The 23,764-nt window shown below is 42.8% G+C and overlaps 1 protein-coding gene across 1 annotated transcript; it reads right to left on the bottom strand.

The window, feature by feature from the left end:
• Positions 1 to 944: 944 nt before the first annotated feature.
• LOC132867654 (uncharacterized) lies at positions 945 to 23,499 on the bottom strand. The gene is made up of 7 exons (XM_060900625.1): positions 23,394 to 23,499; positions 15,955 to 16,332; positions 15,447 to 15,701; positions 15,202 to 15,331; positions 14,873 to 14,927; positions 12,844 to 12,947; positions 945 to 3,303 (listed from the first exon to the last, which is right to left on the bottom strand). The coding sequence occupies exons 1-7, from the start codon at positions 23,434 to 23,436 to the stop codon at positions 3,237 to 3,239; spliced, it is 1,032 nt and encodes a 343-aa protein (XP_060756608.1). The 5' UTR covers positions 23,437 to 23,499; the 3' UTR covers positions 945 to 3,236.
• Positions 23,500 to 23,764: the final 265 nt, after the last annotated feature.

The raw sequence follows: 23,764 nt of genomic DNA, 5'->3' as shown, positions 1-23,764 counted from the left end.
TGAGTGAGATTTACACTTCATAAAAGTGAAGTCTGTTGATTCATGAATTTTGTTGCCAGTTAAAAAAACAAAACAAACAAAAAAACGCATGGTTTGATTGATTGAGATCTTTATTGTCATGAACGAAGTACAAAGTTAATAGACAGATAAAAACTGCAATTTGTGTTAGCTTTTATTTAGATTAATAGAAGTACAGTTGAATAGAAGTTTCAGTAACATTTCTGCATTAAAACTATACTGCCTTTCAGATTTTTTTTTCCAGTTCAGGTCATAAAAATAATTCTCCCTGACACCCAATTATTTTTGTTTAGTGGACCGAAAGCTACTGAATTTGAATCACAGACTTCCAATTTTATTTTATTTCATTTTATTTATTTTTTAATAGAACAATTAATGAATTTTGGGTCATGTGGCTCTAAATTCTCTGCTAGTTTTTCCTGCTTCACCATGACCCAATTCAAGATACTATGTTATGCATCATGTGGTGGGCTTTCCCCATTGGCACAAAGCATTGTGGGATTCAAATTTGAAAAGGAAAGAAAAATGGAGGACGTGAGTGTGCGAATGAAAGATGAAAGACTGACTACAGTAATGGAAATCAAGAAGACATTATATTGCGAAGGAAAGGAAATGCAGGACCAAATTAATAAATATCAGTGGTTAGTGAGCACCTCGGTGTGATCAGCTGTTTGTTTAGCGATGGAATGATGGAACTGTCAGTGCACGGTCAAAACGTAAACCTGTAGATGGCATACAAATCAAAGGTGAACCTGTAGATGACATATGAAAGGGAGTGAATACCAATGCACACTCCAGATTTCTGTTTTTTTTCATCTTAATTTTTGTTGGTGTCACAATTAAAAAAACAAACAAAAAAAAAAACCCAAAAACAATTTGTGCCTTTAAAGCTGTAGGCATGTTGTGTAAATCAAATGGTGCTAACCTCTCAAAAATCCATTTTAATTCCAGCTTGTAATGTGACAAAACAGGACAAACACCAAGGGGGATGAATACTTTTCCAAGACATTGTATGTGTTTGAGAAACATGAATATTTTTGTTTTATTCCATAAACTACTAACATTTCCCCCAAATTCCACATAAAAAATATTGTCACAGAGAACATTTTATTATAGAAAATGACAACTGGTCAAAAAAAAAAAGTTGAAATATTTTCAGACCTTGAATAATGCATATAAATCAAGATCACATTCAATTTTAAACAACATAATACTAATTTTTGAACTTAGGATGAGTTCAGAAATCAATATTTGGTGGAATAACCCTGACATTTTATCATAGCTTTCATGCATCTTGGCATACTCTCCACCAGTCTTTCACGTTGCTCTTGGGTAACTTTATGCCCCCCCGGTGCAAAAATTCATTCAGCTCAGCTTTGTTTGATGGCTTGTAACCATCCATTTTCCTCATGATCACATTCTAGACATTTTGAATGGGGTTCAGGTCTGGAGATTGGACTGGCCATAACAGGTTCGTGATCTTGTGGTCCTCCATCCACACCTTGACTGACCTGGCTGTATAGTATGAAGCATTGTCCTGCTGGAAACCCTCATCCTCAGAGTTAGAGAACATTGTCAGAGCAGAACAAAGCACATTTTCTTTCAGAATAACCTTTTTTGTGACTTGATTCATGTGTCCTTCACAAACAAAAATCTGCCCCATTCCAGCCTTGCTGAAGCACCCCCAGATCATTACTGATCCTGCACCAAATTTTACAATGGGTGTGAGACACTGTGGCTTGCAGACCTCTGTAAGTCTTTGTCTAACCATTAGACAACCCAATGATGGGAAAAGTTGAAAATTGGACTCATCAGAGAAGATTACCTTACTCCAGTCCTTTATGGTCCAATCCTTATGTTCTTTAGCCAATCTCAGCCTGGATCTTCTTTGCTTCTCATTGATGAAGGGCTTTTTTTCTAGCTTTGTATGACTTCAGCCCTGCCTGAAGGAGTTTGTTTCGAACTGTCCTTTCTGTGCACTTAACCCCAGCTGCCATTTGTCATTCTTTTTGTAGGTCACTTGATGTCATCCTATGGTTGTTGAGTGACATTCGAAGGAGCTGACAATCATCATTTGTCAGTGGAGAATCATTTTCACACTCTACCAGTCTGTAACTTTGTTGTCCCCATTGTCTGCTGCTTGACCTTGTTCTTATTAACTGCTATCTTTGAAATTTTGAGGATGGAAGGAACCTGACACTCACTGTATCCCTCTGCCAGTAAAGCCAGAATTGAACCCTTCTTTTTCTCACTCAAAACTTTTCTTTTTAACTCTTTTGGCATGATGAATTTTTATATTCCAATTAAATATAAGGCATGACTAGCACTGTTTTTGCCATCCAAACTGGTCTTACTGCAAAAGGATAGTGATGACCACAGCAGTGGTTTTTATACTTTTCCTCATTAAATAAGATTTGGTTCAGGTGATCACCTAATCAGTACCTCATTAAGGAAAATGAGGTGTGCTTGTGTTGGAATTCCAGCACAGACACTGGAATGAAATGAAATTGAAGTGGTCTCTTAATTTTTACCAGAGCCGAATATCTCCACATGTGAAACTAAACCTGTCTGAAAGCATCCTCAGAAGAAAACAAAGCCCGTTTACTCAAAAACAACATCTCATCTCATTATCTCTAGCCGCTTTATCCTTCTACAGGGTCGCAGGCAAGCTGGAGCCTATCCCAGCTGACTATGGGCGAAAGGCGGGGTACACCCTGGACAAGTCACCAGGTCATCACAGGGCTGACACATAGACACAGACAACCATTCACACTCCCATTCACACCTACGGTCAATTTAGAGTCACCAGTCAACCTAACCTGCATGTCTTTGGACTGTGGGGGAAACCGGAGTACCCAGAGGAAACCCACGCGGACACGGGGAGAACATGCAAACTCCACACAGAAAGGCCCTCGCCGGCCCCGGGGCTCGAACCCGGACCTTCTTGCTGTGAGGCGACAGCGCTAACCACTACACCACCGTGCCGCCCCAAAAACAACATAAATTACAATAAAGAAGTCACAAGAATGTGTAGAAAATAAATTAATTTCAGTATCCTTCCACACTGGAGGTTTACAGCAAATACACTAACAGTTTCTATGATATTAGCAAGTCTTAAATCATAATGAGTTTCATGTTTGGGGAAAAATTCCAGGTCTTATGATGACAAGTATATAAAACTCATCTGCACTGTGGGTGAATGAGGTGTGAAAACATCATCAGGCCTTTTTCACAGTGCTGTAGATCACAGAATCGTCCTCCTGCTGCTGCTCAGTGTGGACTTGCCTGAAATTACACACAGTCCTGTTTATCAGCCACAGATTTGGCATATTAGACTGCTTTTACTTGACACTGTGTGGTTTCTCACTGACACATTTACATTTAAAGATATAACATAAGCTGGTGTGATTTATAGCTGCGATAATGCAAGTGAGAACAGGAACTGACTTGTTTCACAGATGATCAAGAGCATTAAAAGTAATTAAAAACAAATGAAAAAGTACAACACGTTTGTGGTCAAGCATCGCCTGTGAACGGCGAGGAGGCAGGTTGAACCAGCAGGTAACATGTGATGAGGTTCACCGGTGTCGAATTACTGGCTGTCTATTAACTTGTGTCTCTGTGTGTCTTTCAGACAGCCAGGAATAAAAGAGAGAGAGAGAGAGCTGCATCACCCCACGTGTGTTTATGTTTGCATGTTAGTTGTCACTGAAAAGTGAAAAATAAAAAGAATACCTGTTCTGAAGCCTACTTCCAGTTCCCCTGTTTCCCACAAGTTAGAGAGCTGTTACACTGGTGCTAAAACCTGGGACTGAGGAATGAACACCGCCACGGAGTCTGAACCAATCAGAGAGCTCCTCCAAATACTTGTCAATTACCTCCAGCGCCAGCAATATGGCCTTGTCGTGCTGCGAGCATACCTGGGGTGGTGCTTCCAGGCTCTGGTTGAAACCCAAGCAGAAGACCAGCAGGTGATCCACAGCTGGATCTGGTCCAGGGGTCCTCCAGCAGTCATCCCTGCAGCCAGTGTGCCCATCCAGCTGGTCAAGATGGGGCCACAGGACAACCCTAATGCCTTCCTTGCGCTGTTTGAGCATGTTGTGGAGGTGAGCTCATGACCAACCTCTCAGTGGATGGCTCACCTAATGCTGCTCTTGTTGGAGGAAGCCCAGCTCAAGCTCATGGCTCGGCAGCTCCCAGCCACCAACATGCTGGAGTACCCCCACCTGAAGTGAGTCATCCTACAGTGGGTTGGCTGCGGCCCAGAAGAACAGCATCAGTGCTTCTGCTTGCTGGCATATGGCAAAGTGGGACAACCATTTGCGTTCTTGCAACAGCTCTGAGACGCCTGCCAACAGTGGCTGCTGGCTGGTGAGTGCAACATCGAGTCCACCATTGAGCAAGTGACACTGGAACAGTTCGTCACTCAGCTACTTAGTGAGATGCCAGCATGGATCCAGGGTCACCAAACCACGTCACTGGAGGAGGTGGTCCGGCTGGTCAAGGACCATCTTGTGGTGTTTCTGGGAGCAAGTGCTGTTACAAATTCTCTTCTCTCTCACTTTCATTTTCTCCTTCTCCCCCTCCCTCTCTTCACCTCTCCCCTACCCCAGCCCCATGGAAACAGGGGCCAATTCCTCTGGAACCCGCTCCCTACACTTATATCTGTCCTCATGTTTCTGCTCTCCCATTTTCTCTGTCTGTGCCGCCATTAACCCCCTCTCTCTCTCCACAGGTGAATTCATCCATGTCCACCAGAACCAAGAGCAAGCAAGGGCAGGTCTGTAGACATGGAGGGAAGGTGGGGAATCAGCACTTCCACAAGGAGGCAGAGCTACTGATTCACATCTCTGATGCACCACAGGCATCCCCTGATTGAGTGGGGGTGTAGAGGATAGTTGTGAGTATTCAAGGGAGTACACATCAGGCTTTTGTGGATTCAGTTTGTAGTCAGACCTCCATACATCAAAGCCCGATTCAATGTGGAGCACTGAGAAATGCACATTTGGTGAAGGTTAAGTGTGTGCACAAATATCACAAGATCTACACAAATATTCGCTAATGCCCATCACTACTTATTTCCAGGGAGAAAAGCATAACATGGAGGCAGTGGTTAGTCCAAGCCTCACCCACCATCTGATCCTGGGAACCGATTGGCTGGGGTTTAAAATGTTAATGAAACAGATAGTAGTGGGTGGGTCCTGCAGTTGTATGTCATGGGGGAATCCCGCTGCAATGTTCACTGGGGAGGTGGTCCCAGGGTAAGCTGCATCAGCTCCGCATCATGACAACACAGAGAGTGGGGAGAGCCCTCCTCCCTCTCTGGGGAATCCCTTAGAGGACTTCCTATTGGAGCAGGTGCGTGATAAGTCTCTGAGACATGCTTTTGACCAAGTGAAAGTAACTGATGACCAAATCCTCCAGCCTAACATTATGCTTTTCTTCCCATACTTTTGTATTATTAAGGATAGGCTATATCGAATGATGCAGGATGCCAAAATGAAAGAAAAGCTCACATAGTTGTTGGTCCAGAAGAGCCATAGGGAACTTTTATTCCATGAGGCTCATCATAATCCTATGGCTGTGCATTTAGGGCAGGATAAAACACTAAATTGTCTCATACCCCATTTCTATTGGCCAGGGAATCACACAGATGTCTGCAGGTGGTGTGCAGCATGTTGTGAATATCAGCTGGTAAATCCAGTGGCCATATCAAAAGCAACATTGCGCCCATTGCCATTGATGAAGATCCCCTTCAAAAGAATTGGTATGGATCTCATCGAGCTACTAGATCGATATGTATGAGGGTATTGCTTTGTGTTAGTTATAGTGGATTATGCAAGGCAATATCCGGAAGCAGTGCCTCTTGGCAATATCTCAGTGTGCAGTGTTGCAGAGGTGCCCTTCCATGTTCTCCCCCAAGTCAGGACTCTGAAAGAAATCCTGACTGACCAAGGCACTAATTTTATGTCACACACACTGCACGAATTGTACAAATTATTGGGGATTAAATCAATTTGTAATAGTCTTTACCATCCGCAAATGAACGGGCTGGTCAAACGATTTAACCAAACACTGAAGAACATGATTCGTAAGTTCATTCACAGGGATGCTAAAAACTGGGACAGGTGGCTTGATCCTCTGTTGTTTGCAGTGTGCGATGTCTCACAAGCCTCCACCAGCTTTTCCCCTTTCGAACTGCTGTATGGGCATAAGCTCAGTGGCATCTTAGACATTAGAGAAAATTGGGAGGAATGGCCTTCTCAAAGTAAAAATGAAATTCAATATGTTCTTGACCTGAGAGCAAGACTCCATGCACTGTCACACAATCCAAGATAATTTGCTACAGGCTCAAGAAAGTCAAGCTTGCCTGTACAACAGAGGGGCATGGCTAAGGGAATTTGCATCAGGAGATAAAGTCCTCATTTTACTGCCCACCTCAAGTTCAAAATTGCTCACCAAGTGGCAAGGGCCCTTTGAGGTTACACAGTGAATTGGGGAGGTCGACTACACTGCAAAAAATATCATCTTAGCAAGTGAAAATATCTTGAAAATAGTTGAAATGATCTAGCATTTCTTATTAGAAGTAAACAAGACACCAATTTTGAGATTATTAAACCTAGTTCTAGATTGCAACCAACTTATTCTAAGATGTCTTACCAAGTGCAATTATCTTACTGCAAAAATCTTAGGAAGTTTATTTGTCTATTTTCAAGTCAAAACATCTAGCCATCCTTATTATAAGACATAATTGCCCAACAAGCAAAACCTCATTTAGCTAGAAAGGCTAGTTTTTAGACAGTCCATCTTGAAAATCTTGTATTGACAAAATGTCTTGAAAGTCTTATTTGGAGCACCTTTGAAAATAAAACAAGTTTTTTTTAAAACAAGTAAGTACATTTTGGACATTTGTCAAATGCGGTTCATCTTGTTTCAAGAAAAAAAAAACAAAGTATGCTTGTTTTGGGAATAAATGAACTTTACTGAAATCAGGCAACAAACAAACAAACAAACAAAAACAAAGTCAGTGCCCCCAAAATGCATTGTTGCTTTGGCATTGTGTAAGCACTGCAAGTCAAAATGCGTAGACCAGGGGTCTTCAATCCTATCCACAAAGGGCCAGTGTGGCTGCAGGCTTTCATTCCAACCAAGCAGGAGCTACACCTGATTTCACTTGTTTAATCATTTCACCCTCGTCTCCAGTCAACAATCAAGTGAGCCTCCAATTTGGCTGTAATGAAAGCCTGCAGCTACACCGGCCCTTTGCAGATAGGATTGAAGACCCCTGGCGTAGACGTTTGGGTCACCTTTCATATCCTTAGTTTACTGCGACTGTTTACTCAGTCATTCAGAGTGAGGTCCTTCTAGATGCTCTACAGACTCTAGACCAGACAAGTGCCTTCAAAAAGGCTATGAGTGAGTGGAGGGCATTTTAGTGAGGTCTTTTTGGAATGCTGTGAGTTAAGTTCAGTGTTTTTTTTTTTTTGTGCCTGATCTTGTAAACCCTCGTACACATGAATAGTCAGTGCCCCCAATCTTATTTTGGATTTATTTAATCTAAAAACAGGTTAGCTTTTTCATCTTACTTTAAGAAATCTTACCAAGTCAAATTTGACGAGTTCCATTGGCAGATTTTTTTCACCTGATTCAAGCAAATATGCTTTGTTTTAATCTTTTATTTCTTATTTTTGAAAGGCCATTTTTTGCAGTGTAGAGGCGACACGTCAAATTTGCCGCCTCAATCTCCTGAAACCATGGAGAGAGGAGGTTCCTGTAGCTCTGGCAATGGTAGTTCCAGAGAGGGCAAAGCTGGGGCTGGAGGTATGTAAGTATAAAAAGTGCAGCCCAATTCACCCCACACTGCAAAAAATGGCCTTTCAAAAATAAGAAATAAAAGATTAAAACAAAGCATATTTGCTGGAATCAGGTGAAAAAAATCTGCCAATGGAACTAGTCAAATTTGACTTGGTAAGATTTCTTAAAGTAAGATGAAAAATCTAACCTGTTTTTAGATGAAATAATTCCAAAATAAGATTGGGGAACTTATTATGCAAGATCTGATTAACTCGAATTAATCAAAATAGTTCTTATAACAAGATCGTACTTTTTACATTTAGCCATTCAAGTCTCATCTCATCTCATTATCTCTAGCCGCTTTATCCTTCTACAGGGTCGCAGGCAAGCTGGAGCCTATCCCAGCTGACTATGGGCGAAAGGCAGGGTACACCCTGGACAAGTCGCCAGGTCATCACAGGGCTGACACATAGACACAGACAACCATTCACACTCACATTCACACCTACGGTCAATTTAGAGTCACCAGTTAACCTAACCTGCATGTCTTTGGACTGTGGGGGAAACCGGAGCACCCAGAGGAAACCCACGCGGACACGGGGAGAACATGCAAACTCCGCACAGAAAGGCCCTCGCCGGCCCCGGGGCTCGAACCCAGGACCTTCTTACTGTGAGGCGACAGTGCTAACCACTACACCACCGTGCCGCCCGCCATTCAAGTCATTTTTATTTATTTCATTTTAAGGGTATTTCACTTAAATTCATGACAAAGTCTTAGCAGTAAAAACTGAATTTAAGATAAATATACTAATATTAGGATTGTTAAATTCTACAACTAAGCATTGCTAGCTTAAAAGATTCTCCTTTTGTGACCTGTAATTAGTAAAATACTCTAGATATGAGACCAGAGACTATCTTGAATCAAGTTGACGACACGTGTAGCATTGCAACAAGTTTATTTTTTTCCCATTTCAACATTCAAACATTAAAACATCTCTTAAGATTCCACTTCCCCAGGACCTCAGGCACCAAAAAAATTAAATAAATAAATAAAAAAAGTCTACGCATGTTGACTTACAGTGCTTACACAACGCCAAAGCAACAGTGCAGTGTACGAGGGGTTTACAAGATCAGGCACAAAAAAAAAAGTCTGTGCATTTTGACTTACAGTGCTTACACAACGCCAAAGCAACAGTGCATTTTGGGGGCACTGACTGTTTATGTGTACGAGGGGTTTACAAGATCAGGCACAAAAAAAAAAAAAAAACCCACTGAACTTAACTCACAGCATTCCAAAAGATCTCACTAAAATGCCCTCCACTCACTCATAGCCTTTTTGAAGGCACTTGTCTGGTCTAGAGTCTGTACAGCATCTAGAAGGATCTCAATCTGAATGACTGAGTAAACAGTCGCAGTAAACTAAGGATATGAAAGGTGACCCAAACGTCTACGCATTTTGACTTACAGTGCTTACACAACGCCAAAGCAACAATGCATTTTGGGGGCACTGACTATTTGTTTTTGTTTGTTTGTTTGTTTGTTTGTTTGTTTTGTTTGGTGCCTGATTTCAGTAAAGTTCATTTATTCCCAAAACAAGCATACTTTTTTTTTTTTAAACAAGATGAACCACATTTGACAAATGTCCAAAATGTACTTACTTGTTTAAAAAAAACTTGTTTTATTTTCAAAGGTGCTCCAAATAAGACTTTTTCAAGACATTTTGTCTATACAAGATTTTCAAGATGGACTGTCTAAAAACTAGCCTTTCTAGCTAAATGAGGTTTTGCTTGTTGGGCAATTATGTCTTATAATAAGGGTGGCTAGATGTTTTGACTTGAAAATAGACAAATAAACTTCCTAAGATTTTTATTTTTTGCAGTGCAGTCCCCTGTGGAGACCACCTCTCACTGTCCCAGACAGGGTATTAGGTTGCAGGAGGAATTCTGTATGTTCTTGTCCCTCCCTGGTTGCACTGACCTCATAGAACAACACAATGAGACTCCCCCTGGGGTGATAGTGTGCAGCCACCTGTATTGTCTCCCCTGAGTGCAAGAAAAATGTGGTTTGGGACAAACTCCAGGGTATGCTCATGGGAGTAACTGAGGAGTCACACAGCGACTGGAGCAGCCCGGTGGTCTTGGTTCCCAAGACCAACGGATCAGTCCGGTTCTGTGTGGACTACAAAAAAGTCAACGCGATGCCTAAATTTGAACCATATCTGATGCCTCACATTGATGAACTGCTCGGTTGGTTAGGTGCTGCTCGCTTTTACTCGACACTGGATTTAACAAAGGGATACTGGCAGATCCTCTTGACTCCATTATCCCATGAGAAAACTACCTTTTCCACTCCATTTGGCTTACATCAATTTGTCACCCTTCTTTTTGGGTTGTTTGGGGATCCAGTGGCATTTCAGCGTCTCATGGACTGAATTCTCTGTCCCCACAATGCAAATGCTGCAGTCTACTCAGATGACAGTCTCATCTCATCTTATCTCAAGCCACTTTATCCTGTTCTACAGGGTTGCAGGCAAGCTGGAGCCTATCCCAGCTGACTATGGGCAAAAGATGGGGTACACCCTGGAAAAGTCACCAGGTCATCACAGGGTTGACACATAGACACAGACAACCATTCACACTCACATTCACACCTATGGTCAATTTAGAGTCACCAGTTAATCTAACCTGCATGTCTTTGGACTGTGGGGGAAACCGGAGCACCCAGAGGAAACCCACGTGGACACAGGGAGGACATGTAAACTCTGCACAGAAAGGCCCTCGCTGGCCATGGGGCTCGAACCCAGAACTTCTTGCTGTGAGGTGACAGCGCTAACCACTACACCACCATGCCGCCCTAGATGACAGTCATTTATAGTAATGATTGGGAGTGGCATTTACACCATCTTGGTGCAGTCCTGAGGTCACGGAGGCATGCTGAGCTCACAGCAAACCCAAAAAAGTGTGCAATTGGATGGGTGGTAGTATGGTATCTGGGTTTCCACTCGAGTCATGGGCAGTGTGTCCCCAAATTGATAAGACTGCGGCAATTGTGGACTGCCCAAGACATAAGACCAAAAAGGGTGTGAGGCAGTTCCTGGGTCTGGCTGGCTATTATAGGCAGTTTGTGCCTAACTTTTTGGACATCACCAGCTTGCTGACTGACCTCACTGAAAAGGGGGTGCTAGATCCAGTCCAGAGGACGGAATCATGCGAATAGGCTTTTGCTCAAGTAGAGGTGGTTTTGTGTGGGGGCCTGCTGTTGCATTCTCCTGACTTTTCAGTTTTGCAGACTGACATGTCAGACAGAGGGCTAAGGGCTGTTTTGTCCCAGGTAGTGGAGGGGGAGGAGTGTCTGGTGCTGTATATCAGCCACAAACTCTCCATGCGAGAGTCAAAGTACAGCATGAGGTGATACACTACCTGTGGTGCATGTGCATGCAGCGACTGGCAGTGAGAGAGTTTGGCATCTGATTTGTTTGGTTGGTTGTTTGGTATACATCATAAAGTGTTCCAAAGTTTGTCTAAAGTTTGACTAAAGTTTGTCTAAGTCTTACCACCGTACATCTAGTTCCCAACTGATAGTGTTAGTCTAGAAATGGAACCTTTCTACCTGGTTGTAACATGGATTCTATCATGTTTGCTGCTTGCCCACAACTCAAAGCAGGCAGCTACCCAAGGAAGGCTACAGTACAGCAGAGATCAATTGCTTCATTTGAGCTCTGGGAACCTGCCTAGTGTATCAGATGTAACATTACACTTACCGGAATGTATACGAAAGGATCACTGGATTGGATCCTCGACATGGCAGAGAAAAAAGAGGAAGCGGGGCAAACATGGAGGCATCCGATTGCGACTGAGAAAACAGTGTATGTGACGGACCCCTTTGCCCACGATGATGATGGGAGGGAAACGTGCAATCCCTTAGAAACAAGGTAGATGAACTCCAGGGAAATGTCCAGCTACAGAAGGACTTCAGGGAATGCTGCGTCTTGGCCTTCACAGAGACCTGGTTGTCTAACCGGGACCAGGACCGAGACCTGTGGATTGACGGCTTTGGATTACCTGTTCAGATGGACTGGGAGGCCAGTGAAACAGGGAAGACACTTGGGGGCGGGGTATGTGTGTACTTTAATAGACATTATTGTACTTCTGTGACTGTTAGAGAAAAAAAAAATCTGTTTGCCCGATATTGAGCTCCTGTCTGTGTCACTACGCCCATTTTATTTGCCATGGGAGTTTCCACAAATTTTCCTAACAGTCGTGTACATACACCTAAGGGCAAATACCACCACCGATTGCACTGTGATTTCTGACGTAGTGCAAAAACTACAGTCACTCTGCCTAGACGTGCCAAACTTCATTTTAGGTGATTTCAATCATGTATCCCTGAAAAAGACACAGAGATTTCTACCAGTATGTCACCTGTCCTACCAGGCAGGGAAAGACACTGGACCTTTGTTATGGCACAGTAAAGGATGCTTATAAATCGATGCCACTCCCCCCGCTGGGCTCTGCAGACCATAATTGTATACAACTCCTCCCCACATATCAAACTGTTTTGAGAAGGGAAAAAGTGCAAACCAAGAAAGCAAAAGAATGGACTGAGGAATCAGTTATGTGCCTTCAGGAGTGTTATGACTGCACAGATTGCGACATTTTTAAAGAATCTTGTAATGACTTGGATGAAATCACTGATGTTGCTTGTTCATATGTGGCCTTTTGTAGAGATATGATTATTCCCTGTAAACAAGTTAAGATATACCCTCATAATAAACCACGGATGAATAGATCTATATAAGATGGTATACAGAAAAAAAGGCAGGCTCATAAGCAGGGAACTGCCTCTGATTTATGTATAGCCACCAAGGAGCTTAAAATTGAGAGCAAAGCAAAACAAAGATATAAGTCTAAACTTGAAGATAGGATGGCTAAAAATAACCTTGGCTCAACTAGGTTAACTAATTAAAGATCAACTTCCCATGGCACATTAAACTGTATTTTTAAGATCCACTGTATGCTGTATTTTTTTTACCCTTTGGTTGTTGGTTTGATTTGGACAGATGCGTAAGTTACTTCCTCTTGCTTCAACGTTTCTTCATCAGGATCTTGAGAAACTTGGTTTAACTGTGGCTTTGTCTGTAAAAACACAGTGCATCCATCATCAGTTCTCATGTGCAGCAGTGTGAGAAAATCACCAGCACTTTATTTCTTCAGTTTAAGTCTGTTGATGTTCAGTAGATGATCGACTCGTCCCCAGTCCTGTCAGAATTTCAGCTCCAGTTCAGGTAACATCAGCGAAACCCATTTTAGACGTAGTGTTAAAAGTAAGATTAAGATCATCTGAAACTCATGTTGAGGATCATGTTGAGTTCATTCGCTGCTTCATGATCTATGGACATGCTTCATGGTCTACATCAGATGTTTTCACACTTTATTCCCCATGAGACCCACTTCTCAGTTTTTGAGAACTTGTTCATCGTCACCCAACAAAACCAAACTAAAGACTTGAACGAGTTCAGAGTTTACGTATAAAACCAGGCCAGGTTATCCCATCTGCCCAGGGCTTCAACTGTCTGTTATTAACTGTGGAATGAAATACAATCAAATCAAATGGAACCACATGACAAAAGAGTCTTATAATACAGCAGATGTGAAATCCTTGAAGAAAAATAATGCCATAAAAACGTCACAATAAATACACAGTGTGAGCTAGAACACGGAGAACCCTAAACTGTGCTGTACTGAGTTCCTCATTTCCTATTAAGGTCATCTTTTCAGAAAACAAAGGAGACTGAAGTTATGTAAAAAGAATATTAAATGTGTATTTTCATATTTTCTTTATTTTTCAAAAATTGTATATTTTATAGTAATCCAAGGGTGGCGTGGTGGTTAGCACTGTCGCCTCACAGAAGGAAGGTTCTGGGTTCAAGCCCAGTGGCCGGCGAGGGCCTTTCTGTGTGGAGTTTGCATGTTCTCTCCGTGTTTGAGTGGGTTTCCTCCGGGTGCTCCGGTTTCCCCCACAGTCCAAAGACATGCAGGTTAGGTTAATTGGTGGCTCTAAATTAACCGTAGTTGTGAATGTGAGTGTGAATGGTTGTGTGTTTCTATGTATCAGCCCTGTGATGATCTGGCGACTTGTCCAGGGTGTACCCTGCCTCTCACCCATAGTCAGCTGGGATAGGCTCCAGCTCGCCTGCGACCCTGCACAGGATATGCGGCTACAGATAATGGATGGATGTATAGTAATCCCTTATAAATTATTCTTCAGTGTGCTGTGAGGAAGTTCACTGAAATAAACGTGTTTCTTCATATGGGAACTAAAGTATATTTAAAGGTCTTATCAAATTAAATTGTATTATATAAAATAATGCTGAATAATAGGTTTTAGTACAATTACACAAGTGTAACAACAATTGCGTCTCCACATTATCTTCTTACACCTAACTGGGTATGACTTAAATTGTTTGACAAAAAGCACTCAAAGCACAGCTAAATTATTCATTCATTCATTCATTATCTCTAGCCGCTTTATCCTTCTACAGGGTCGCAGGCAAGCTGGAGCCTATCCCAGCTGACTACGGGCGAAAGGCGGGGTACACCCTGGACAAGTTGCCAGGTCATCACAGGGCTGACACATAGACACAGACAACCATTCACACTCACATTCACACCTACGGTCAATTTAGAGTCACCAGTTAACCTAACCTGCATGTCTTTGGACTGTGGGGGAAACCGGAGCACCCGGAGGAAACCCACGCGGACACGGGGAGAACATGCAAACTCCACACAGAAAGGCCCTCGCCGGCCCCGGGGCTCGAACCCAGGACCTTCTTGCTGTGAGGCGACAGCGCTAACCACTACACCACCGTGCCGCCCTACAGCTAAATTAATTTAAGGTATATTTTAAAAATAACTGAATAAACTGAAGTGTATTTAAATTATAATTGTCATAAGTTACTCCAAAATACAAAAGTTTGTAAGTATAAAGTTTGAACACTTGACGTCTGTACTACGCTTTTTAACAGCTCACTTAAAAGCACATTTCTTTGAAAAGGTCATACCTGTGTTTTCTCTCCACTTTCCTGCCCGTTTTCTTCTGGAGCTTTACATTTCCTCCTAATAGAATCAGGAAAACACTCAGTGCACATGGACATGCTCTAGAATACACACTGTGATCTCACACATCTCATTTACAAAGAGTAAGGAACAATACTGTGTGTGTTAAATACTGCAGTAAATCATAGAACAGATTATCAACACGTGTTAGCAGCGAAAAATCTACACGTGAGACTAAATACTGAGACTCGATTAAAGTCCAACACAGGATATGTGTGTGTGTGTGTTTTAGCTCTGTGTCAATTGTATTGGATGGAAACATGCAGAGTTTTACCTCCTGATGTAAATCACAGCTCCTACGATGACTGAGATGATGAAAATCATTCCAACTGTCACCGAGACAATGATCCAGATTAACCACTGATTAGGATTTTCAGGATTTTTAGGATTTTTAGGATTTTCACCTGTTAAAAACAACAGTATTTAACATTTATTGAATATTAAACTGAACACAAGTCACTTCATTTCCTTCAGGAATCATTCGAGATGTTCAGGAATGTTGTGAGCAGATGGACCCACCCTCGACGTGAAGGCTGATCGTTTCAGATCCTGAGGCCTCGTTGGTTTTCCAAGTGCAGGTGTAATTCCCAGAATCCCTCACGGTTAGAGCAGGAAAGTGAAGAACGGGTCCTGATGTATTTAACGGCTCGTTGTTCTTAGACCACATGAACTGTGAGGAACTGTGTGTGCAGTTCACATCACACGTCAGATTTAACGAGTCTCCTTGTTTAAGGGTCCCGTTTCCACTGAGCCTGATTAGTGACACCTTTAAATCTTTTCCAGAGAGCAGGAAAGACTCCACGTCAGTGAATCAGGATTTCACTCACTGATAAAAATGTTTTACTGAATAATAAACATCAGCTACATGAGATTTCTTGATAAAAATTAAAGCTGGAGTTAAATTTACTTTCACTGTTCAAAAGAGAAAGATTTCCACAAAATGATTTAATGTATTCCTATAGGTGAGGAAAGTCAATTATACAGATCATGAATCATTTGGATTTTTATTTTCATCATTAAAATTTACCTGCAACTTGTAGAGTCGCTCCAGGAACACCTGTCCATCTGTCATTAGGATTAGCAGTTATAAATCTGAATCTGTACTTTCCAGAATAACTGAACTGTAGATTGTGGATTAATAAAGTGCAGTTTGATTTGTCGTCTCCAGCGTACTCAAAGTCTGAGTTGGTGTTTGATGAGCTGTCATAAACATACGGAGGGTTTAAACAAACATCTGTGTTTGAGTTCAGTGAGCACCAAAGCTTTTGTGTCACCTGAATATTGGGATTTGATGTTGGATCATTATAATAACTACAGGGAATGGAGACACTGAATCCTCTCACAGCACAGATCGGATTATCAGGATATTTCACAGACCAACGACTTTTGTCCTGAGTGAGAACACCTGTGTAGAGAAATAAATGCAGATTAAAAGACGCTGATAAAGTTTTGCTGATGGATTGTTTTATATGTTGTGTGTTCATCAGATATTTCTCATTACTGCACTGAACACAATACACCTTTATATCTGTACAAGGCCGTAGTCAGAGGGGGTCAGGTGGGTTTTCCGAAACCCCCACACCATCTCATCATCATCATCTGTAGCCGCTTTATCCTGTTCAACAGGGTTGCAGGCGAGCTGGATGCTATCCCAGCTGACTACGGGCGAAAGGCGGGGTACACCCTGGACAAGTCGCCAGGTCATCACAGGGCTGACACATAGACACAGACAACCATTCACACTCACATTCACACCTACGGTCAATTTAGAGTCACCAGTTAACCTAACCTGCATGTCTTTGGACTGTGGGGGAAACTGGAGCACCCGGAGGAAACCCACACGGACACGGGGAGAACATGCAAACTCTGCACAGAAAGGCCCTCACCGGCCACGGGGTTCGAACCTGGACCTTCTTGCTGTGAGGCGACAGCGCTAACCACTACACCACCGTGCCGCCCACCCCCACACCATGTGAAAGTCAAAAGTTAATTAGTGTACAAGTTTCTTTCCTTCTTAATGCATTAGAGATCAAACAGTAAATAATAAAAATACAGTAAATAGCCCAATTCCACAACTGCAGCAATCCATATTATGTCAAGAACTGCTCAAGTAAATAAAGAGAAACAATATCTATAATTACTTTAAAATATGGGTGGCACGGTGGTGTAGTGGTTAGCGCTGTAGCCTCACAGCAAGAAGGTCTGGGTTCGAGCCCCGTGGCTGGTGAGGGCTTTTCTGTGTGGAGTTTGCATGTTCTCCCCATGTCCGCGTGGGTTTCCTCTGGGTGCTCCGGTTTCCCCTACACTCCAAAGACATGCAGGTTAGGTTAACTGGTGACTCTAAATTGACCGTAGGTGTGAATGTGAGTGTGAATGGTTGTCTGTGTCTATGTGTCAGCCCTGTGATGACTTGGCGACTTGTCCAGGGTGTACCCTGCCTTTCGCCCGTAGTCAGCTGGGATAGGCTCCAGCTCGCCTGCGACCCTGTAGAACAGGATAAAGCGGCTAGAGATAATGAGATGAGATGAGATTTTAAAATATGACATGACTAATTCATAAAAATAAAGAAAAAAACATTTAATTAGAAGGTGTGTATGAACTTCTGACTGGTTCTATATGCCGTATTGCTGAGTGCATCTTCAACAAGATAAAGGACTTCCACTTAATTAGACTGTATACAAAATCTGGGGCATATGGGGTGACAGGGAGGAGAGTACCTTTGCAGCAGGGACTTGCCATACCCTTTCAAGGGTAGCTCATCCTGCTTTGGATCCCACCTGGCACCCAACTCTCACCTGTGGCTCTATGAAGCTGTAGCATGCACAGCAGCCACACCCCGGGCAACCACTTTGGCAGGCAGGCTAAACCAGGTGAGGGTAGCTGATTGGGTCGCAAACCTGCTGGTGAGCCAGAAGGCGGGACATGTCTATCCCTGCATGTGAAGGTTGGAATTGGCAAATTGAGTGGAGGAGGCTCATGAAATTCCAACCATCATGAAGGTGGCAACAGCATAGCATTGTGGAGAGCTTAGGGCACGGCAAGACACTCCAGGCATTGTGGTCATCTACTGCAGCTGAAGACGTCTCTGGTTGTGATGGCTTGTTCTTACCACTGGAACCTGACTTCCTAGACCGAGAGTGTGGGACTGCCTCTGTGCATTGACTTTCCCACTATAATCACTTCCTGCACAGGTTTCTATGTGCAATCTCTCATGCTCTCCTATCTTCAAAGCCCTGTGGTGAAGGGATGAAGCAACAGGTGGAGTTGACCACTGGGATTTGCAGGCAGCCCTGCATGCAGGCAGCCTGGTGACAATAGCCGCTCTTATCTCTGACTCCAGGATGACAGAGGAGTTTGGTGCTCTCCCAGGTGACTGAGCAGCCTATTTAGGGTAGGGGAAGAGACTAGGGCACAGCAAGACAATCCAGGTACTGTGGTCATCTACTTCAGCTGAAGAAGTCTCTGGTTGTGATGGCTCTTTTGTACCACTGAAACCTGACGTCCTAGGCCAAGATTGTGAGACTGCCTCTGTGCATTGACTTTCCCACTATAATCACTTCCCGCACAGGTTTCTATGTGCAATCTCTCATGCTCTCCTATCTTCAAAGCCCTGTGGTGAAGGGATGAAGCAACAGGTGGAGTTGACCACTGGGATTTGCAGGCAGCCCTGCATGCAGGCAGCCTGGTGACAATAGCCACTCTTTTATCTCTGACTCCAGGATGACAGAGGAGTTTGGTGTTCTCCCAGGTGACTGAGCAGCCTATTTAGGGTAGGGGAAGAGACTCGAAAAGGTGTCTGAAACATTGCTTGTCTCTACCCTGACTGGCTAACTAGCCATGGCTGGCAGTATTACCCACACATTAGCTGAAATCAACAAATAACAAGGAAACCTACAAAAAAGAAAACTTGGTGCATGGAATGTCTGTACAATAATGGACAGGCAAACATCTACAAGACCAGAGAGGAAAACAGCCCTTATAGCAAGAAAATGAGCCTGATACAGAATAGACATTGCCACACTGAGTGAAACCAGACATGCAGGGGAAGGATCTGCAAGGGTGGCTACACCTTGTTCTGGAAAGGCAAGGCACAAAATGTGAATAGAATTCACGGAATGGGACTGGCCATTAAGATGACACTTCTCAACCAGTTACTATACCTCCCTGTCTCCATCAACGAACGTCTGATAAAACTGTGATTCCCCCTTAACTCCACACACCATGTTACAGTTATCAGTACCTATGCCCCCACCCTGACCAGCAGAAATAAAGCAAAGGATACTTTCTACAAGGCACTTGATCACCTTGTGACAAACTCATCTTCTTGGGCAACTTTAATGCTAGAGTTGGCACTGACTACAGAAACTAGAAAGGCATGCCCAGCCTGCATAATACAGGGGAAAATGAACACCAATGGTCTACTGCTCCTAAGCCTCTGTGGTGAAAATTAACTAACCATTTCCAGCACTCTCTTCAGACAAGGAGACAAGTATAAAAGAACTTGGATGCACCCAAGGTCCAAGCAACGGTACCTACTTGACTATGTAATTTGCCGCAGCTGCAACATCAAAGACTGTATGGTAACCAGAGCCATACGAGGAACTGAGTGCTGGACTGACCACTGTCTGGTCAGATCAATCCTCATGTTGCAGATCATCCCCAACCATCAGAAGTCATCCAAGCCTGTCAGGCCATCCTTCAACACAGAGAAACTGAAGCATCTGGACCTGCGCAAACAATTCGCAACCAGCCTGGATGATAGACTGAGTTCCCACAGAACCTTGTCTGGGAGTGTGAGACAGCAATGGGATCAGTTTAAAACAGCAGTGAAGGAGGCAGTCCTACTGATGCTTGGACCAAAAAAAAAAAAAAGAGTGCATCAGGACTCGTTTGATGAAACTGTGTCTCCAGTAGATTTTCATATGATCCTTGCCCATCCATTTCCATTGAGGGGACAGAACTAAAGATTGTAGAGGAGTTCACATATCTTGGCAGTATTATCTCCAGTGATGGTTCCCTTGACAAGGAGATCAATGCCAGGTTCTGCAAAGCAAGCCAAGCACTTATGGATGCTGTCAGTCCCTACTCGCTTGCTCACTCGAGTTTGTTGATGGTGTAGTGGCTGGCTGCTTTATGTCCTGGGGCTCCCTCATGCCTGTGTCACCTTCTGGCTCTCCCCTTTTAGTTATTCTGTCATAGTTAGTTGCCAGAGTCCCTGCTTGTACTCAGTGCAATATGTATACTGTTCCTACTTATTCAGGTGACATTGGGCATACCTAACAACCGGTGTTTTCTCTCTCTCTCTCTCTCTCCCCCTTCCCCCCAAATCTGTCCCTCTGAGTTACATGTTGGTCCTGGGATCAAGATGCTGACCTCTTTTGCTCCTCGGACCTGCTTGATCCACCCTGGTGCCCTGTGTCTGGTCAAAGTCTCATTGCATCGCTCCTGTGGAGGATGGCCCCATGAGGACAGCTGAAAGTCACACCTGGAGGATGCTCTGGACTCTTACAGTAATGATTTTATGGCTGAGGACTACAGTTGACTTGCTAACTTTAGGACTGCAGTTGTCATGAACAGTTTTGCACTCAAGTTTCCATCAATGAAGATTTTATAACATCAACGAAACTGACTTCATGTTAAAACTGTTAATGTTATAGTCATGCTGTCTGTTGTTGCCCAAATGAGGATGGGTTCCCTTTTGAGTCTGGTTCCTCTCAAGGTTTCTTCCTCATGTCATCTGAGGGAGTTTTTCCTTGCCACTGTCGCCACAGGCTTCATCATTGGGGATAGATTAGGGATAGAATTAGCTCATGTTTTAAGTCGTTCAAATTCTGTAAAGCTGCTTTGTGACAATGTTTATTGTTAAAAGTGCTATACAAATAAACTTGACTTGACACTTGGCAGACTGTGATCCCAAATACTGAGTCAGCGCAGCATCCATCTGTCAACCAAACTGAAAGTGTACAAGGCTGTTGTTATCCCTAGCTTGCTCTATGGTTGTGAGACTTAGACTTTGTACAGAAGACACAAACTGCTGGAGTGCTTCAGCTTACATGCAGTCCTCGGCATACGGTACAATGACAGGATAAGATTACAAGGCTTGAGATCCTGGACAGAGCAGAAACTACAAGCACTGAAGCCACCATCTTAAAAGCACAGCTCTGATGGACAGGGCATGCTATTCAAATAGATAAGTCTAGAATCTTCAAGTAGCTCCTTTACAGTGAACTCTGCCACAGCAAAAGAAACACAGGAAGATCCCTCGAATGATTCAAACACAGTGTCAAGATCAATGTTACACATGCTGGCATCCTTCTTAGGCAGCTAGAGGAACGTGCACTAAACTGAACTGCCTGGCACACATAGATTACACATGTGTATGTCACATTTGAAAACGGATACAAAAACATTATTGAGGCCCGCACAAGAAGAAAGGCAACAGCAGTGACACCTGGCATGCCTGGACGGTTTGACTGCTGGCACTGTGGATGACCATGTAAATCTTACCTAAGGTTCTACAGCAACATGTGAGTCCACAACAATCCTGACTGAGATGATAGTATTGCACATGAAGGTCATCATCAGACATGATGGACTACCGATATATAAAATCCAGAGCCATATATTTTATTTCTAAAGTGACCAGTTTCTTCCTGTAGATGTCTGTTAGCTTGATACTGCTCGCTAACACAGGCTACACAGAGCAGCTAGTTTGTGGTATTAATCATGAGAAGGCTGCTGATCCTCACTACAGTTTATGAGTTAACTTGCTGGCTATCAATGCACTTATCTACCTCAAGCCTTTTCATTACCTCACCTGCAATGGAGTAAGCAGGGCGAGGTATTGTAATCTGTGCAGTTTGTTCGTTTGTTTTTTTGTGTCTGTCTGTTAACAATCTAGCTTCTAGATGGTTGCACTGATTGACATAAAAATTTTCAGGGTGGGTGGGCAATGGTCTGTAGATTACCTGATTAAATTTCGGGGGTAACCAGGTCAAGGTGAAGGTCAAAGACACCGGAAAGGTCAACCTTTCAGTCAAAATAAAATTTTACATTCTAACACAACTGGATGCCAATAAACAGATGTTTACTATTATGAACATATACCATAGCAACTCCCATATGGCCTTTCATTTGGCACCATGATCTTTGACCTTGTGTGACCTTGAAAGGTCAAACTCAAGGTCACGGATTTTCAGAGGGCTGTAACTTGAAAACTGTTGATGGTAGACAGATATTTACCATTATCAATTTATAGGAAGTGCCATATGGGCTTCATCTGGCACCATGATCTATGATATTGAGTGACCTTGAAAGGTCAAACTGAAGGTTATGGGTTTTCAAAGTGCTATAACCTGACAGCTGATGATTGAGAAATATTACCATTGAGAGCTATAAAAATGCCATTAGTGCTGCCGGGCAAGGTTTGTTTTGCCTGGCAACACTTATTTATTTTTAAAGAATGGAATAAAGACTCAGTAAAGATGTGCATTTTGCGCTGAAGAGAACGGGAGATGTGGTTTCTTCTGTTAACAGGTTGCACTCTGTCTCTAGTACGAGTTCATATCAAGTGTAAAGAACTGTACAGGCCATGTATAGAACAAAACCCAGGATACTTTAGCGAGATTGTGCTGCTATAATGATGAAGCTCTCTGGTAATCTACTTCTGAAGCGCATGTGTGAGTTCGGTTCCATCAGACTATCTGTGGTCGCGTGCACACACACTAAAACAGGTCACAGAATGGAAATAAGACCCACCCCATCCAACCAGCTGGCTCCGCCCCCTGCTGTATATCTGTATATATTTATACCGCTACACATTTATGGATGTGTATATATAAATAATTAACAGATATTGAATAAATAAACTGTACAGGTGTACTGGATGTATCTGTGTATCTGTATGCAAATTTTATTGGAGGAAAAAAAAAACCTACCCATACAAGAAAAACAAATGAACCCCCAGAAACATGTATAAAGCTCTTGTTAAGGCCGCAGTCCTGGAGTTATCCAACCGTGTTAATAATCCTGAATGCTGTGTGTGAGGATACTGTACAGCTATTCACAAGGAGCTCATTTATTATGTGTTGTAAAAATTTCACATCAATATTTGTTTGTTTTTTTTCTTTAATAGAATACATTACAGACCAGTTTCAGGAAGGTGGAGTCATATTTCTTCATTAATACTTTCAAAATTCTCCATAAAACTCTTAAAGTGTTATATATTTTTGTGTTCTCTCTCTCTCTCTCTCTCTCTCTCTCTCTCTCTCTCTCAGGACCTGAGCAATTACAATGATGTTACTAATCAGATCAGATCAGAATCTAATGTTGACTAATATGATCCAGTATAATGTGTTTGTGGAAGTGTATAATCCAATAACTGAGCGTACACACTGCAACATCAATCAGCAAACAATTACAACTCTGAACAATAATTCTGTCGAAGAGTGAGATGATGTTTCCTACCAGACAGCGTGAGCAGAATCAGAGCCAAGAGCAGCATCTTCATCTCTTCTTCAGGAACAACTTCACACACTCACTGTTGGGTCTGTGTTTATGCTGAGCTCACTGACTCGCTCATACAGTTATTTGTGAGAACTGAACATACTTCCTGGATTAAAAGTGCTTCCCTAATGTACCTACCAGAAGTGTATTCATACCATTAGAACAGGAAGATTAGCAGAGTCCTCTTTTACAGGTATGCATGCACACACACAATTACAAATTACATCAGCAAAACTTGAGTGACAAGTTTCCATGAACTTCAGAATTTTAGTATTTGTTTCATCTTTCTTGTGATTTAACGACAGTGTGAAATTGAGCCTTCATGGACTGCA

This window comes from Neoarius graeffei, chromosome 19 (assembly GCF_027579695.1).
Source record: "Neoarius graeffei isolate fNeoGra1 chromosome 19, fNeoGra1.pri, whole genome shotgun sequence".
NCBI classification, from domain to species: domain Eukaryota; kingdom Metazoa; phylum Chordata; class Actinopteri; order Siluriformes; family Ariidae; genus Neoarius; species Neoarius graeffei.
Note: the sequence above shows the minus strand (reverse complement) of the source record. Positions and strands in the feature narration are given on the sequence as shown.

Coding starts and splice junctions, on each gene's coding strand:
- LOC132867654 (XM_060900625.1), bottom strand. CDS start 23,436: ATGAAGATGCTGCTCTTGGCTCTGATTCTGCTCACGCTGTCTG. Junction 14,928..15,201: donor GCTGTGATTTACATCAGGAG/GTAAAACTCTGC, acceptor TGATTCTATTAG/GAGGAAATGTAAAGCTCCAG. Junction 3,304..12,843: donor ATCAAACCAACAACCAAAGG/GTAAAAAAAATA, acceptor GTGTAATTTCAG/GCAAGTCCACACTGAGCAGC.